The sequence below is a fragment of the Peromyscus californicus genome, unplaced genomic scaffold, assembly GCF_007827085.1.
Source record: "Peromyscus californicus insignis strain IS unplaced genomic scaffold, ASM782708v3 Scaffold_9__1_contigs__length_137607984, whole genome shotgun sequence".
In the NCBI taxonomy this organism is placed as follows: domain Eukaryota; kingdom Metazoa; phylum Chordata; class Mammalia; order Rodentia; family Cricetidae; genus Peromyscus; species Peromyscus californicus.
Window position 1 is genome coordinate 8,915,414 of NW_026294617.1, and position 18,701 is coordinate 8,934,114.

The 18,701-nt window shown below is 44.4% G+C and overlaps 1 protein-coding gene across 2 annotated transcripts; it reads left to right on the forward strand.

The window, feature by feature from the left end:
- Positions 1-3,242: 3,242 nt before the first annotated feature.
- On the forward strand, positions 3,243-5,201 carry Rpl22l1 (ribosomal protein L22 like 1). 2 transcript variants are annotated; one of them, XM_052730794.1, is made up of 4 exons: positions 3,243-3,288; positions 4,240-4,332; positions 4,481-4,602; positions 4,955-5,200. In XM_052730794.1, exons 1-4 carry the CDS (start codon positions 3,280-3,282, stop codon positions 5,097-5,099), a joined length of 369 nt encoding a protein of 122 aa, XP_052586754.1. In that variant the 5' UTR covers positions 3,243-3,279; the 3' UTR covers positions 5,100-5,200. The 2 variants fall into 2 exon arrangements, with proteins under 2 accessions (XP_052586754.1, XP_052586755.1); XM_052730795.1 differs by lacking the exon at positions 3,243-3,288 and adding an exon at positions 3,468-3,494 and having other exon boundaries at positions 4,955-5,201.
- Positions 5,202-18,701: the final 13,500 nt, after the last annotated feature.

An 18,701-nucleotide genomic window follows, 5' to 3' on the forward strand; every position in this document is an offset into this window, starting at 1 on the left:
CTGCTAATCTCAAACTCTGAGAACCACAGGATTCTGCTAGAGCCTCCTGAGTTCCCGGGAGCTAGCACTCACCATGCTCAGCTTCTTTCCCTTAATGGTCTCTTGAACTTTAGTCGCTGATTTCTTAATTTTCTCTTCAGCTGTGTCTAGCCTCCTGTTTAGCATAACTTTTTAAATTCTTTATAATTCAGCCTTTGTATTTTTTAAGCACAATAAATTCTTCTTGTGGCTTATGTTTTAAATACTGACAAAATTTAACTGTCTCTGGTTCCCTCATATTTTGAGATACACTTAGCTCTTAATCATATAGAAAATACTTATTTTATGTTCTGGATATTTCCAATATATGCAGGTTCTGTGATCTGATTTTATAGGTATGGGTGGTTGATCTTTATTCACAGTGATTGTTTTTCTACGTACTTAGTGATTTAAAAAGTTACCAGCTCCTTACCCCAGTAATTAGATCAGTGAATACTCTGTCATCATAGAGACTCCATCCAGTAACTTATGGAAGCAGATGCAGAGATCCACAGCTAAGCACCAGGCTTACCTCCAGGAGTTCAGTCAAAGAGAGAGAAGAGGAATTCTATGAGCAAGGGACATCAAAATCATGATGGGAAAACCTGCAGAGACAACCAAACCAAACTAGTGGAAACTCATGAAATTTAGACCAACACCTGTGGAGCCTCCACGGAACTGGACTAGGCCCTCTGCATAAGCCAGACAATTTGTAGCTTGATCTGCTTAGGGGGCCCCTGGCAGTAGGATCAGGATCCATCCCTGGTACGTGAGCTGGCTTTTTGGAGCCCATGGTGGGACACCTTGAACAGCCTTGATGCAGGGGGAGGGGCTTGGACCTGCCTAAATATACCAGGCTCTGCTGACCCCCATGGGAGGTCAGCCCTACCTTTTTGGAGGGAATGGGGGATGGGTTGGAGGGGAAGGTTGGAGGGGGTGGGAGGAGGAAAGAGAGGGAGATCTGTGGTTAGTATATAAAATGAATAAAAAAATTCTTAATAAAAAATATCAATGATTATTGAAAAAAAAAGTTGCCAGCTCATATTTCTGGAAGCTTAGCTCAGGAAATTCTTCCTGACTAGATCAAAGGTGCATTTCTCCAGAGAGTATTTTTACTTCTCCCTGGCATCAATCCAAGAACACATTAACTGTAGTTTCAGATTTTCAATTCTATCTTGGCAGAGCTAATTCATACTCCAGATATGTATGACCATAGTTTTTCTTTTGGCCTCCAAAATATTCATTTACTTTGCCATCACCTTAACTATACATTACAAGTCATTTATAACATTGTGTTTTAGGTATTTTAGGTGGCCATATAATACGGAGTTTTACAATAAACTTAATCTACAATATCCTGCATTGTTGTTTTTAACTGATCCAGCTATTCAGAAACTAATGTCAAGTAAATCCAATAAGTTAAGTTTATAATTTGTTAGAAATATATCTGTCCACCAGGTATGGTGGTGCACACCTTTGATCCCAGCACTTATGAAGCAGGGGCTGGAAGATACCTGTGAGTTTAAACCCAACCTGGTCTTCATGCTCCCATGACAGCCAGAGCTTCATAGTGAGACCCTGTCTCAAAAACAAAGGAGGAGGAGGTGTTTGTCATGTACTAACCTATTTTCAAGTAGCTGGGACTGCACATTTGCTCTCATTGTTCTGTCTTGTCTTGGTTTTTTACAGCTAAAAACAAAAAACTGTGAGATGTTGTGTTGGTTTGAATAATAACGGCCTCTGTAAACTCCTATATTTGAGTCTTGGTCCCCAGTTGGGAAGGATAGATGTGATCTTGCTGAAGGAGATGTGTCACTGAGGGTGGTCTTTGAGCTTTCAAAAGCTCACACCATTCCCAGTTAGTCCTCTCTGCTTCATGCTGGTAGATCAAGACATAAGCTCTCAGCTGTTGCTCCAGTGCCGTGCCTGCCTGCCGCCATGCTCCCTGTTCTGATGGTCAGGGACTCACTCTCTGAAACTATAAGTCAGTAAATAAACTTCCTTCTATAAATTGCTTTGGCCATGATGTCTGTACAGCAGCAGAATAGTAAGTAAGACAATGTACACTTTGTAGGAAATCCAAAGTTTGGAAAGAATTATTGATAACATTAATTCTTGCTATTTGCATAATTCTGGTTAATATTTTTCTAATCACGAGAAAAAGTTTCTCTAATCATTTTCACCCATTATGTTTTCTAATGAAGCATTTGGGGATTATTAGTTATTTAGAGTCACATATTTTTATGTCTCCTTCACATAAATGGCTTAATAGTTTTAAAGATGTTTATTGTTAGGACATAGAAAGTTGCCAAGGATAAGCAACACAAAATTTTAAGACGTCAATTAATGGCTTATTTTCAAAGTATCTAATAACACAAAGATCATTTTGCTCACAGAAGGGAAAGCCCTTGAGAAAGAAATGCTAATCCCTGTCCCCACCATTCTTGTGGTTCTTGAGGCAAACAGATTTTTGAAAATTTAATGAAATTGATTTCTTCTAGAACTCCAGCACCACTAGCTCCATGTCCTAACTAATTGCTTGTAGGGCCTTTTCCAAATCCACGATTAAAGTCCATCCCATCTCCTGCCCCTAAATCCTGGAGTCTCACATCCACAGGGACTTGTTACTGATAAATACCAACAGGCATGCTAGTTTCCTGACTGGCCATCAATTTACAAACATTCAAAACTCAAAGGCTCTTTTTCTTTCTACCATCAAGTTACCACCATCCTAATGTACTTGTAGACATTGGTAGTTAGGTCTCAGCAAATTGGGAAGCCAGTAGAAAACAGACTAAACTATGCCCATCCTCTAAACCCAAAGTGTACTCAACATGTTTTTCTCAGAAAGACATCCTCTACCGTAAAATCCTAGACAAAACATAGAACTTTTTCTCTGGAGGATTAAAATCGCAATAGAGAAAGTCCTAAAGCAACACGAGGCTCGGCCTTGCCCCGAGCTGAGCAAGGTGACTCCTGCGCCCTTGAACTACTCCACTCTGGCTTGTAAATTTGGGAAGCCAAGAGCAGAGAATGAGTTCAACTCCGCTGCCCGCTAGATGGCGCACGCGGGAGCCCAACGCCCGCGCATCCGCGCCCCCGACGCCACGCCTCTGTTTCCTAGGTGACCGGACGTGCACTCCTGCCTATATCCGGTTCCGAGTTGCGGCCGACTTGCGCGCTCTGCGTATGACGTCACGCTTCCATATAAAAGCGTGCGCGCCACGGAGGCCCGGTCTCTTCCCACGGCCGCGGGACAGTATGGCGCCGGTGAGTGCCCGCGCGTGCGAGCTTGTTAGCGTGCTGTAGGTTCCTTTTGCGTCTGGCTAGTGGGAGGGGGAGCGCCTCCGTCGAGAAGACAGCGGCGCGATTGAGTCGTCCCGGGTGTCCACTGGTGCGATAGGATCGGAGTTTCCCAGCCTCCCGCGGCGGCCCGGCGGCCCGGCGGGGCGTCGAGCCAGGTGATGGCTCGCGAGGTCGGTCTCGGGGCTCCCGATTTCTTCCTGGCTCCTGATGACCTTTCGCCACTGTGCGACCGGGAGAGGAGAGTTGGGTGGCCGGTCCGCGGTTGTGTATGTTAAAGTCGTGACCTTAGCAATATGAGAAGCGTGGTTTAAACACTTTGGAAAGTCATTTTAACCAAGTAATTTTTTTAAAAATTGCTGAGCTAGGATTCAAAGCTGAGCAATGGCTGACACCATAAACCATAGGGATTTTGTTCCACAGCCATGAGTCAATCGAGTTTCATAATTCGCTCAAATGCTAGTTCCGGGTTTGTGATAATTGGAGGGGGACAGTTTACAAAGCTACCAGAGGGCGGAGACTTACTAATTGTAGTCATTTGGGTGGATCTGTGTGGACGAACTGGAACAGCATAATGGAACCCATTACTCTGTATATGCAGGCTTAAATATGCTGTTTAAATTTAGACAGAACCAGATGGGTGTTTTGATTTGAAATTGAAAGTATGTTGGTTATTTGTTCAGTTACAGTAGGAAACAGTTCTTTGGAATTAAGCCAATCTCACCGTATGTTCTAATATATAGCTTTACATTTGTGAGGCATTTAGTGGCAAAATTCCATAGGAGTTGTCGAAAATGTGGTTTAAACCAAGTTAATAAGTGACCTTTTCATGCAGTGCAGGTTCCTTTAGGTATTGAATAGTATCTATGTGTATAACCCCATTATAGAACATAATTCAGTTCATAATTATGTTTGTAGCAGAAAGACAAGAAGCCTAAGAAGTCAACCTGGAGGTTTCATTTGGACCTTACTCATCCAGTAGAAGATGGAATTTTTGATTCTGGAAATTTTGTAAGTGTCTTTCTTACTATAATTATATAGTTCTTGGCATTTAAATATAGTACTTGATATTAACCTAAGCTGTGCTCCTAGGGTACCTTCCCTAGTGACTGTCTAGGGTTTTCTTCCCTAGTTTTGCATTTTTTCTGTTTGAAAACAGGAACAGTTTCTACGGGAGAAGGTTAAAGTCAATGGAAAAACTGGAAATCTTGGGAATGTTGTTCACATTGAACGATTGAAGAATAAAATCACAGTTGTTTCTGAGAAACAGTTCTCTAAAAGGTTAGTTGCTGGGTTTTAAATTGTAATGAAATGTTTTGTAGAATATATAAAATGTAGCATTCTGCTAAAATTCCTCTGTTAAATCTGTTTTAAAGTGTTCGTGCAATAGAGACAGGATGAAGAGGCTGCCACTGCTGCTGTTCCCAATAGTTTCAAACATAAAGAATAATAGCATTTTGAGGGTAGAGGGACAGCAGATTTCATGGGATATAAATTATACATAGGATTGAGAGATTGCTCTTGTCCTTATCTGCTTCTTAGAAGTAAAGACTAGTGAGTTTGGGAAGACGTGGCAGTGTGCCTCTATAGTGGGAGTTATATATCTTAATGAAGTTGTGGTTTTGTTTTAAAGGTATTTGAAATATCTTACCAAGAAATACCTTAAGAAGAATAACCTCCGTGATTGGCTTCGTGTGGTTGCATCTGACAAGGAAACTTACGAACTTCGTTATTTCCAGATTAGTCAAGATGAAGATGGGTCAGAGTCTGAGGACTAGTTGGCTTTTGTAGACTTAAAAAACAACTAAAATTGGATTTTGTCAGCAAATAAAAATCATTGTACACTTAAAACAAGTGTGGTTTTTGTAAATTTTCTAGGCACGGTGCCTAGAAAATGGTTGTTAAGTTACTCATACCTTGTCTAGAGGATGCTTTTAATTAACAGAAAGGCTCTTTGTGAACGAATCCTATGCTTATTGACTGATGTAGACCTTATCAGAGAAAGTTGCTGCCTTGTCCAATTGGAGTCTTGATTCACCACCCATACCTTCAGGTTGCCCTTCTAAGAAGTGTACTTGATGGGCCCTTAATCCCTAGCAAAATGGGAGATGAGGCAGGAGGAAGTGTCTTCCGACGACCTCCATGGTTTCCCAGTATTCAGGTGCTTCCCTGGGCCCTGGCACAAGGAGCCTTAGCAAATGTCTTGACCTGCTTTGTAAATGTGAATGGTTGGCTTTGACTGGGGGTCAGGTGTTCGCCAGTTTTCCTGAACTACTCCATTGTGGCAGTTGTCTTAAACTGCTTTGGGTCCTATTTACCTTTTCACAAGAAGTTAGGTAACATGCTTATCTTTTCTCCAGGCACTGGGTAAATTGGTGTTAAGATGGCAAACATCCCATTAGCTTTTACTCTTGAGTACCACAGGATATTGGAAAATAATTCAGTGCTAGAAAGGAACTTAATAAATTATATCAGGTAAGGTAATAAAAACTTGAATCTGTTGTAAGCAGGAAACAATAGAGGGGGAAGTAGTCTAGTCAAGTGGAATAACGTTTAGAATGATCCCAGTGTATTGGTTGGGATCTGGTAAAGATGTCTGTAGATTCCATTATGAGACCAATGACATCTGATGGGGCCAGGGTGAATGCATGAAGGGTCCATTGCAGTGTTTTGGAGAAAAGGTGGAAATGAGAAATGAGTGAATTCAACAATTTCTAGAGAATAAACAGACAGTGATGTACTGGTGTACACAGTAACTGACCTTGCATCTTCAGCAGGGTAGGCAGGGTCGATTCCTGGTTCATGGAACCAGCTATGTGTGCCCCTGTATATGGTAGAAGATAGGAGTTAAGTGTCAGGTTTCATAAGAAATCCTAGTCAAGAGTCTACCTTTATACCCCAGCCATTTCTCAAGGCCCCTCCTGTCTCTTGAAAGGTTCCAGTGTTGCCCTGGGAAGTGTTTCAGGTGAGATGAATGTGACATGCTTTTGTCATGGCCAAAAGAAGAAATTGACTAAAGGCTTGGAGCCTTGGGGATGTAGGTGAGAGATCTAACCTTCACAAAATGGCCTGGTGGATCAGTCCTGTAACCAGTACTTCTAGAAGTGGAGGCAGGATCAAATATTCAGGGTCATTTGGTTTCATAGAGTGAGGCAAGGCTGTGTGGGCTACATCAGACTCTATCAAGAAAACAAGGAATTGGAGAATGTAGACAGGATCAAGCAAGGGCTCCCACATACCATTTCCTAAATGCCTTCCCTCCAAGAAGCTTTTGAAAATGGATCTGAGGCCAGGTGGTGGTGGTGCATGCCTTTAATCCTAGCACTTGGGAGGCAGAGGCAGGTGGATCTCTGTGAGTTCAAGGCCAGCCTGGGCTACAGAGTGAGTTCCAGGAAAGGTGCAAAGCTACACAGAGAAACCCTGTCTTGAAAAAGAAAATGCATCTGGTAGTCATGTATTAAAAAACTTGCAAATTAATTTTACATTTAATATGTACTATGCTATATAAGATACTCATGGCTAAGGATTTACAAGTATTTGTTATTTGGTAGTTGCATGTACTTTTTTGGATACTGCCTTAATCATAAATTCCTACCGCCATTAAACTTACAGTCCAGTGTAGGAGGACAGAAAAGAAAAATAGTGGAGTGTATGTTTCAGGACAGTATGCTATGAAGAAAAAGAAGGCAGTGAGGAATGGCCTGGGAGAAGGGATTGCTGTGGGGATAGGAAAGAACCCTTGCAGTGCAGTCCTAACGGAGATACTGCCTCCAACCAAGTAGACATCTGGGAGAGAAGCATTCCAGGAAGAGAAGAGCCAAGGTCCTGTGGCTAGAATGCCCTTGCCACCTCCATCGAACCCTTTCTGATGGCAACCGGAAGCCTGCAAGGTAAGTAGAAAACCGGAGGAGTCAAAAGATGGATGGAGTGCTCTACTAAGGTAGTAACTTTGACTCTGTAGTTCACACTTGGTGAGACTCAAACCAACCCAGGCAGCCTAGCTGAGTGGCTGTGGCTGAGGCTCTGTGGGGTTCAGCTAAACTGTGGTTGAGGCTCTGTGAGGTTCTAAGCTGTGGTCCTATGTGGTCAAATGCCGTTGCTATGACAAAATACTATAGCAACACCTTAAAGGAGGAAAGATTTGTCCTAGCTCAGAGTGGCAGAGGCTTCAGGTCACTGGGATCCGAGGCTCAGGGCCGCAGAGGCAAAGCATGGGGACAGTAGTATGTGATGGAGCAAAAGCTATTCATCTCACAAAGGCCAGGAGGCAAAGGCTGAGAGGAAAGCAGCAGAGGGAGGTGCCCATCAAAGGCACTCCCCAGGGAGTTGCTCTCTGCAGCCAGAGTCTGCCTTCCACAGTTTCTCCACACACAATAGTCAATTCAGGTTGTGCATCTCCCACTGCTGAAAGCGAAGCCCTCATGATCCACCCGTTTCCTCCACTCCAAACATTGCAGCAAAGCCTGCTCTGAGCAGTGCTTCTAGGGGAGATGAGCCTTCAGTAGATGACCTTGATGGGGGATGCTTCATATCCAAACAGCCTGGGCTGCAGGGAGAGAGGGAGAGAGGAGAGGAGAGAGGGAGCGCTCATGCCTGCCTAAGTGGAGGCCACAGGTTGGTGTCTTCCGCCATTGCTTCCCCACCTTGCTTTTTGAAAGTGACTTACTCAACCTGAGGCTCACCATTTTTCTGTAGTCAGGCCAGTAATTCAGGGATTCTGCTATCTCCACTCCTCAACGCTATAGTAACAGGCACACGCCACCACATCCAATTTTCACACAGATGCTAGGTTTGAACTTAGGTCCTCATGTTTGAACAACAAGTACTTTATACACTGAGCCATCTCCTGGTCCCCATAAAATTTTCTTAGAACATAGCCATACCCATTTTTTTTATATATATATTGTATTAACAGCACAGTTGAGTACTATCTAGCCCTTTAAGAAAAAAGTTGGCTTTGGATTTGATGGGGCTGGAGAGTTAGCTCCCAAGCACACCCGTGGACTGCCAGCAGAATTCCTATCGTTGTTCTGTGGCCTTGGGCTGCTGGGGACACACCAGCTGGTCTCCCTTCCAGGGAGAAGACCAAGATCAAAGCTGCTGTGTCCGCGGACTAATCTCAGAAGCAACACGCCATCCTTTTGCTTTACTGATCGTACACTGTTCTTAGAACAAAGGGGGCACAATTCCCAAAGGACAGGAGTCCCGGGAGAAGGAGATGTCCTGGGTCTTTGGAGGCTGGCAGGTTACAGAAACAGAAAACCAGTGAGCCATATCACAACAAAGCAGATGGTCACGCCATATATTTCTGGAGGTAGTGGTGGGGGTCATTGGGTCAGGGTTACTGGGAACTTTCCTTCCAGGAACTTGAAGTCAAGACCAATGGCTGCTAGGGGTCAAGACGGACGCCTAATATAAGAGCTTCTTTCAGCCATCACAGTCCACTCCATGCTCAGAGGCCATGGGTAGAAAGCAAAAGCATCTCAAAAGGTATAGTTTGTGGCACAAATGTTGCAATGAAAGATTCCCAATGCTACATTTTTGGATGTGTGTAAATGAATCTCCGTGGAGAAAACAAACATCAGACTTTCTAACTACACCACCAAATTCTACCTACTAACCAAGGTTTATTCTCCCCTTTGTGGGGGGACTGTGTTCCCCAAAATACTGTGCACCCTAATAAACTTATCTGGGGTCAGAGACAGAACAGCCATTAGATACAAAGGCTAGAAAATGGTGGCACTCACACCTTTAATCCTAGCACTCCAGAGGTAGAAATCCCTCTGGATCTCTGTGAGTTCAAGGCCACATTGGAAACACATGCCTTTAATCCCAGAAAGCGAGCCTTTAATCCCAGGGAGTGGGGTAGAAAGCAGAAAGGTATATAAGGCGAGAGGACCAGAACAAGAAGCATTTGGCTGGTTAAGCATTTGACTGGTTAAGCTTTTAGGTTTTGAGCAGCACAGTTCAGCTGAGAGCCGTTGGAATGAGGACACAGAAGCTTCCAGTCTGAGGAAACAAGACCATCTGAGAAGTTGGCCAGGTGAGGTTAGCTGTGGCTTGTTCTGTCTCTCTGATCTTCCAGTGTTCACCCCAATACCTGGCTCAGGTTTGATTTTATTAATAAGACTCATTAAGATTCCTGCTACACCCCTTCTCTGCTAGCTCTCTCCAGCCCTATCTGCAGGAGCCATACGAGCCTCCTAAAGCCAAGAGAGACATGCCTTAGACTGTCTAGTACAGAGAAACCCTGTGTCTCAATGTAAGCCACAGTGAGCACTCTGGCCTGAACATGGCTACAGTTGACTTCTCGGTGAACTGTGAGTTCCTCTCAGTTCACAAGCCACATTTATCTCTGTGTGTGTTCCTACATAAACAAATCCAAATAACTCCAAGTCAAGTAATTAAAAACATTACCCATCCCTCATAAATAAAGAAAGGCAACCCACCAAGATCCACTGAAATGAGCAAAGCCAACAGCATCAAAGGAAAAGATGAGGATACACGGGTTAAAACAACTGACCTAGAAAAAGGTCCCGTCCCTCCCCCCAGCTGACTGTAATCCAGGAAGGAAGAGAATAGCTCTAAATTGATACTTCCTGAAGAGATTTCAGTACTCTAGAGGCTAAAGAGAACATGCCCACACACAAGCAAAAAGTGCCCAGTGCAAACAGGAAGCAGAGCAAAGTGCTTTACCTCCAAGAATCTTCCTGCAGCCTACTCAATGCAAGAGTGCCTAGCCCAGTCTTGCCAATCTCCAGGCTTCGTGCCCTTTGTAAGTTAAGGGACTAGATCAGCTGGCACCTGGCATTTTACCTGTTTATTTGTTTGTTTGTTTGTTTTGGCTCATCTCTTGTAAATCCATTTACTGAATTCCAAAGCTGACCTCTTCAGGCCACTCTACTCCCTGACTCTGCAGGACACCCAGCTGGTTCTTACTGCCTCAGACTCTCAATTAACTAGCATGTGAGTTTATACCTAGACACAGCCGATTCATCAGCTCAGTCCTGTTTCTTAGGAACAAGAATACGGGGGCTGAAACGATGCCTTGGCAGTTTAAGAGAAATAGTTCCCAAATGCACGTTTATTTTATTTATTTATTTATTTATTTATTTATTTATTTATTTATTTATTTATTTATTTATTGGTTTTTCAAGACAGGGTTTCTCTGTGTAGCTTTGCGCCTTTCCTGGAACTCACTTGGTAGACCAGGCTGGCCTCAAACTCACAGAGATCCACCTGGCTCTGCCTCCCGAGTGCTGGGATTAAAGGCGTGCGCCACCACTGCCCGGTCCCAAATGCACGTTTATTTTCCAACTGAGGAAAACATACTGAGACTAGCTCTAAGTACTATCTTAACAAAACACCCCTCAAATAACAAACACAACGGTGGTTAAAGCACATGCTAACTGCTACCAGGAAAGCCCGATGACCTGGATCGAGAGTTCAGGCCACTCTACAAGATCAATAGCCAGCTTCTTCAAAGGAGTGTATTTGCGGCATTGATAGAAAGGAGTGGGGTGCCGGGTGGTGGTGGCACACACCTTTAATCCCAGCACTCGGGAGGCAGAGCCAGGAGGGTCTCTGTGAGTTCGAGGCCAGCCTGGTCTACAGAGTGAGATCCAGGACAGGCACCAAAACTACACAGAGAAACCCTGTCTCGGAAAAAAAAAAACAAAAAAGTAGACATTTTTGATAGGCAAGCAATATTGAACACAAACCAGCTACTTAAAAAAGCAAAAATTGCTGGATATGGTGGCACATGTCTTAACCCCAGTACTTGAGAGGCAGAGGCAAGTGGACCTCTGATTTCAAGGCTAGCCTGGTCTAGATATCGAGTTTCAGGCCAGCCCAGGCTACACAGTAAGACCTGCCTCAAAAACAAAAAGCAAAAAAGTAAGAATTACAACAAGCATCAAAGAACTCACAGTGGAGAGAACCCTTATACATGTTAGCATTGTAGAAAAAGCCTTCACCCATCACAGTGCCCATTATTCCTGGGGAAAAAATTTCTGTACTAGAGAGAAATCCTATGTATGTAAAAGATAAGGAATAGCATTCATTCATTTTATGACTCCATGAGAGAATTCACAATTGAGAGAAATCTACACATAAGCAGTGTGGAAAACCATTATGTATTCCACATCCCTTCCCAAACTCTAAAGAGACTCAGTGGGCAGAACTTACACCAGTGAAGTCATAACAGTGTCTGTGACCAGCCTGATTTAATTGCAAGGCGTGGAGGGAGTATGGACAATGGCACTTGCCTCCAAGCCTGGTGATCTGAGTTCGATCCCGGCCCCCACCCTACATGATAGAAGTAGAGAACTGATTCCAGAAAGTTTTCCTCTGACTTCCACATGCACACCATCAAATGTGCACGTGTACAGGCGCACACAAATAAATACGTGTAACTTTTAAAAACAGTGAAAGAAAGCTGTGAGAATATGAAATCAGAACAAGTGCAACTTCAGTCCTAAAATGCAAGTGACTATAGAGTGAACTGGGTTCGAGATGGCTGCGAACCACCATGTGGGTGCTGGGAATCAAATCCAGGCCCCCTGTTGCACCAGGTGTGGTAATGCACGTCTCTGATTCTACACCTGGGGTGGGGGAAGAGGGGTAGAGATATAATATGGGAGAGGGTAGGTTCAAACACTGCTTGGGAGACTGATGATTCCAACCAGATGAATCTCTTAACAGTGAAAATGTAAATCTCTTGAGCGACTTATTTGTGTAGAATATTCTTGAAAATAGACAACCTGCAAAAAGTGTAGTTTCAAAAGGAAAGAAAGGTGTTCAGGTGATGGTGGTACACGCTTTTAATCCAGCACTCGGGAGGCAGAGCCAGGTGAATCTCTGTGAGTTCGAGGCCAGCCTGGTCTACAGCGCAAGATCCAGGACAGGCACCAAAACTACACAGAGAGACCCTGTCTTGAAAAACCAAAAAAAAAAAAAAAAAAGAAAGAAAGAAAGGCAAAAAAAAAAAAGAATTAATTATTTTAAAGTAATAGTTGTTAAATGTACTGGGTATGATCATGATATTACACTTATGTTTTTATTTGTTTATTATTTATTTATTCTTATTTTATGTGTACGGGTGTTTTGCCTGCATGTATGTCTATACCACAGTGTGTGCCGGAGGCCCACAGTGATAGCAGAGGGGAATCGGATCCCCTAGAACTGGACTTCTGGATAGTTGATTCCACCACTGAGTGCTGGGAACTGAAAGTGGTCCTCTGGAAAAGCAGTCGGTGCTCTTGAGTGCTGAGCCTCTCTCCCTCCCCTGGATTTTCAGGTCTGAGACATGGTCTGACTGTGTGTGTGGTCCTGGGTGGCCTGGAACTTGCTGTGTGAACTAGGCTGGCCTCTGAAGGGAGAGCTCTGTCTGCCTCTCCTTTGAGTGCTGGGATTAAAGCAGTTTGATTCCCAGAACCCATATGGTGGTTCACTAACTCTATGGTGTTGTCTCTAACTCCAGTTCCGAGGGAGCTGGTGTCCTCTTTCGGCCTGCCCGGGCAGCAAGCACAGACATGACACACACAGTGATACAAAAGCCACACATAAAATAAAATGGAAGGTCATGCATTCACAAGTGCAGTGATAGAATGTGGGGTTTCTTTTAAATGGATGCTACCAACACATTCCGCTTGATGAAAGCAGTCCTGGCATAGGTCTGTTAACTTACAAGTATTTGTTGTCCTTTACACTTTGGATATGTATGTGTTATGTAAGTTCTACAACATTTTATAAAATGTAATTTATTGGTTTTTTTCCTTAGATTCACAGATGGATATATACAGTTTTTTTAAATGTCTTTTTATATGGCCTGGAGAGATGGCTCTGCAGTTAGGAGCACATATTGCTCTTGCTGGAGTCCAGCACCCAAGTTAAGAGGCTCTTATTTCCCTATAACTCCAGCTCCAGGGGATCCTCTGACCTCCACATCCACCCCCCCCACACACGCACACATACACTCACACACAATCAAGAAATTTTAAGTCTTTAAAAATAAAAAACAAGCCAGTTTTCACAGTAAGAGTATATTGAGAAGTAGGTCTTGCTCTCCCTCACCTCTAATGAGCTCCTCTTCCTGAGGTGGAGTCTCTCCAGTATTTACCTGGAGGCAACTTTTGCACATGCACCTGTGTTTGAAAATATCTCTTTGAGGTAAGAAGTCATTGACATTTTCTACTTTTAGCAATTGCGTGTTATTAATTGCTGGGAGAAGCACATTTCATCTGTCTGGTCATAGTTCTGGACATTGAAGCAGAGTCTTAGTCGTTGACTGTCCTATCGTTGTGAAGAGACACATGACCATACACCTCTTATAATGGAAAGCATTTAAGTGGGGCTGGCTTACGGTTTCAGAGGTTCAGTCCATTGTCATCATGGGGTGTATGGCAGAACACAGGCCTGGTGCTGTAGAGGTAGCTGAGAGTTCTACAACCAGACACTCAGGGAGCGGGAAGAGTGAGACACTGGGCCTTTCTTGGGCTTTTGAAACTTCAAAGCCACCCCCAGTGACATGCTTCCCCCAACTAGGCCACACCTCCTAATCCTTCTCAAGTCCTGCCACTCCTTGATGACTAAGCATTCAAACACATGAGCCTATGGAAGCCATTCTTACTCACCACCACCAGCAGTGGAGAGTCTTTCTGACTTCCCACAGTCTGTCTGTCTGTCTTAGCAGATAGGTCTTTGGAGTCATAGCTTTAAGTGTTAGCAGATGGTATTTAGTGTCTAGGACATTTGTATCATTGGCTCCATTTGCATATGTTGATCTATATCACCATGCTCAAGTTACAGCACATTGGTGCATGAATAGCATTGTCCTCAAGAGGAGAAACCATCAAATAAACTGCCCTTTGGTTATAAACTCTTCTTATAAACATCTACAGGAAGGGGGCTGGGAGATGGCTCAGTGGTTAGGAGCACTGGCTGCTCTTCCAGATGGACTGGGCTTCAATTCCCAGCACCCACACCGCAGCTCACACCTGTCTGTAACTCCAGTTCCAGGAGATCCAACACTTTCATACAGATATACATGCAGGCAAAACACCAATGTGTTATGTGAAATAAAAATAAATTAATTTTAAAAAAATCTCAAGGAAGACCCAACTTTTTAAAATATGAAATTAATAAAAGAAATGTCCACTGAAATATGTTTAGAATTGAGGGTTTTCCTTTCTAGCCAATGTGACACATAAATACAAATAAAATTGGGGAAAAATACGTTCCACAAGGAAGCTTGGGTTTCCCTTATTTAGTGAGACAGTTATCAAGAGGAAGTCGAGGAAGTTGGAGTTTTGAAGAGATGGATTGCAGCTATGAGGTCCTTCTCTCTGACTGTCTTCTGGTCCATCTCTCTTTGGTCTTGCTATGGCTAACTGGCCCTCTTCCTCCGGCCCCCCTCCCCCAGCGGAAGGGCTGGGAAGATGGCAGTAAGAGTTGGAATGTTCTTAAAGAGGACCAGAGTCCGATCCCTGGCACCCATGTAAGGCAGCTCCTGAACACCTGTAGGTCCAGTTCCAGAGCATCCTACACCTCTCTCTGCCCTACGGAGACACCTGTACCCATGGCACGTACCCAGCTCCAACCAATACACGTAATTAAAAATAAATCTGAAATTAAAATCTACTCCCAAACTACCTGGCAAAATAGCTCCAAACCCATGCTATGGTGTGTTTGTGCATCCCCCTCCCCAAGCAGAAAATAAATAAGGTGTAGTAATTAAAAAACAAAAAAACAACTCTTGAGCAGGCTTTTGTTTTGGTAGATCAGAGTCTAAAACAGACATTTTGGTTGGGGCAGGGGACTAGTTTGGGGTCATTCTGGGGAACACACTGGCACAAAGATACAGGTCCTGAGGCGGACACCTGAGTATAAAGTTGTTAAAAGGGCTTACACTGGGCAATTTGGCAAAGGCTTCAAGGTGGTAGGGACTTGCGCAGGTTAGGGGTTCAGTAGTCCTCTATGAGTGGACACTGTCAGTCAGGGCTCTCTAAAGGAACAGAACAGCAGAATGAATATGTATTCTAAGGGGGCCTATTAGACTGGCTTACACAGTATGGTTGCTGTAGCCCAACAATGGCTGTCTCACCCCAGAGAGGTGAGAATTCAGTAGTTGCTCAGTAAAGGCTCAGTGTCTCAGTCCTTCCAGGCTGTACTAGAGGCCTGGAAGATCCCTGGAGAGCTGCTGGTCTTTGGTCTATGTTGGCAGCTGGTAGGAGCTGGTTATTAGCAAATGAATCAGTAGAGATGCCACGAGCAGGTGAACCAGCAGTGAGCATGGAGGAACCTGCAGTGAGCGTGGAGGTAAGTAAGCATGAACAGGAAACTTTCCTTTTCTGTGTCCTTTTCTGTGTGCTGCCCCCAGAAGGTGCCCTCCACATTTAAACTGGTCTTCCCACTTTAAATACTCTGATCAAAAAACCCTCCTGCAGTGCCAGTGGCCAGCTGATTCCAGATCTAGTCACGCTGACAGCCAAGATCAGCCATCACAAGCATCTTCTTCTGTTGTTGTTTTGTTTGATTGTTTTCTGAGACAGAGTTTCTCTGTGTAACAGTCCTGGCTGTCCTGGAACTCACTTTGTAGACCAGGTTGGCCTTGAACTCACAGAGATCCACCTATCTCTGCCTCCCAAGTGCTGGGATTAACGGTGGCGCATGGCATCATCACAAGCATCTTTACGGTTTTACCTCGGAGGTGGGAAGACGAGCCAGAGCTGAGCTGTGGCGGTAAAGCAGCAGCAGTTCCTTATATTGGCTAAGAAGGGATAGATTTGTTATTTTTGTGGGCTTGTCAGCATTCTTGACTTTGTGCTGAGACACGACTCTAAATTGCTTTATTTGTTATTGCTTTGCCTTTTCACAGAGCAACTGTGTCTGCAGGGCACATCTTATAAAAACGTTTGTGTTCAACAGAATACCTTGATGTACCCGTGAGTGCCAAGCTAGTTCCTACCTGCCTTCCTGTCTCTTGATGGCTAAGTGTCAATAAATTGCAGGTGACAGGAAATCAAAACAAAACAAACAACAACAACCAAAACCCCAACCTGACAAGCAAAGAGTAAGTTCAGGGCTGAAGTCTCTGTGGTTGGAGTCAAGCCAGGTACCCTTCCCTAAGCCAGTCCTGGAAGTAACCAATAGTAATCCAATCATGGAGGTCTGAGTGGTGCCTCCTCCCCTCACCATGTGTGAAGTGGGAGAGGGAGTCTGCCCTAAGGAAACCAAGAGTCTGTTCATTTTCACTAAAAAACAAAACAAAACAACAAACTGAATACTAAAATTTATACAAAAAGATTAAGGACCCATAGCAGTGAAAACATTTTGAACTATCTTACAATGGGAGAGAGCAGTGTGCCTGATTTCAAGACTTGTTTTCCAGGTACACGAATCAAGACTGTGCAGTGTTAGTGGAGGTGGTAAAGCCCAATGCTATGTACAAGGCTTTCTATATATTATGCTATTTGTGTGCACTGTGCCTTGTATGGATATGGGTGGGCACGTATGTGCAAGTGCATTTATGTATGTGTGTGTGTGTGTGTGCGTGCGCGCGCGCTCCTGTGGCAGTCAGAGGTGGAATTTGAGCACCTTGCTTTTTTCTAAGATTTATTTATTATTTTTGTATGCATCTCTGTGTTTACCTGTCTGTGTGCATGTGTGTGCCTGGTACCCACAGAGGCCAGAAGAGGGGATTGGATTCCCAGAACTGGAGTTACAAACAGCTGTGAGTTGCCATGTGGGTGCTGGCAACCTAACCTGGGTCTCTCACAAGAACAGTCAGTTCTCTCAACTGCTGGGCCATCTCTCCAGCCCCCTCTTCCTCTCAACTGCCGGGCTGTCTCTCCAGCCCCCTCTTCTTTCACTTTTTGAGACAAGGTCTCTCACTGAATTTGGAGCTCACCATTCAGACTGGCTGGCTCACCAGTGAACCCTCCCAAGAGCCCCCACCCCCCGCCCTGATCTGCCTGTCTCCAGGTCCCCTCTCCTCTGTCCCTCCCATTTCCATCCATCCTCCTTATCTTCTGCTACAGCCATTCACAGCCAAGCCAGCTTTCGTGTGGGCTCTAGGCATCCAGATTCTGGCCCTAACACCTGTGCAGCAAGCCCTTACTCACTGACTGGTCTTTTTAGCTCCCATTGCCCTGTTTTCCATGAATCCATCTGTCTTAGTTTGTGGTGATATTTTGTTTGTGATCTAACAAATAAAGCTTGCCTGAAGATCAGTGGGCGGAGCCAGCCACTAGTTAGCCATAGAGGCCAGGCAGTGGTGGCACACACCTTTTAATCCCAGCACTTGGGAGGAGGAAGCAGGAAGATCAGGAATTCAAGGCCACCCTGGGCTACACGAGATTGAATCTGTCTAAAAGCGAAACAGAGCTAGGTAGTGGTAGTGCACGCCTTTAATCCCAGCATTAGGGAGGTGGAGACAGGATCTTAGCTCACTCAGTTTGAGGATTTGTAGAGACAGGATCTCGAGCCCCTTCAGGCTGAGGATTCTGTAGAGGTAAGAAGTCTCTCTAGTGGCCGGCTGCTCTGCTTCTCTGATCTTTCAGCTTTCACCCTGATCTCTGACTTCAGGTTTTTATTGTTAAGACCAATTAGAATTTGCGCTGCATTAGTTAGTGTTTTATTTTTGTGAAGAGACACATGACCACTGCAGCTCTTATGAAGGAAAGCATTTAATTAGGGCTGGCTTACAGTTCAGAGGTTTAGTCCATTATCATCATGGCGGGAAGCATGGTGGCATGCAGGCAGACCTGGTGCTGGAGAAGGAGCGGAGAGTTCTACATCTGGATCTACAGGCAGCAGGAGAAGGGAGAGAGCCACCAGGCCTGGCTTGAGCTTCTGAGACCTCAAAGCCCACGCCCAGTGACACACCTCCTCCAACAAGGCCACACCTCCTACCAGTGCCACTCCTTGAGCCTATGGAGGCCGTTTTCATCCAGACCACCCCACCATCACAACGATGAACTGAGACTCGTGAAGATGACTTCACGGCTGGAATCTGAAGCACGACACCAGTCTGGCTCCACACTCTCCTTTACCACTTCTAGTCTGTGAGGTGTGAACACACAGGAGGAAGTAGAGCTGCAGACACGGCATGAATGGAAAGGAACTGGGAACAGAGAGGAAAAGGCGGCGAGTGAGCAGAAAGAGGGCAAGAAGTTGAAATAGAAATGAATGTATTTTTATAGGAAAATGAAATGCTGCAGGCCGAAAATATCGTGCAAAATATATTAGTTGGGAGAGACTAATTAGGAAAATGGCTTGGGAAATTAGCAAAAGGCTAAGAAACATGTGAGAAAAGAAAAAAGAAAGATTATAATGGTTACTCATGTGGGGATTGTTGGTTTTTGAGGCGCTCTTGCCCT

Excerpts from the sequence above, each read along its gene's own strand:
- Rpl22l1 (XM_052730795.1), top strand. Across the intron at positions 4,333-4,480 it reads TTTTTGATTCTGGAAATTTT|GAACAGTTTCTACGGGAGAA; the intron begins GTAAGTGTCTTT and ends GTTTGAAAACAG. Across the intron at positions 4,603-4,954 it reads GAGAAACAGTTCTCTAAAAG|GTATTTGAAATATCTTACCA; the intron begins GTTAGTTGCTGG and ends TTTGTTTTAAAG.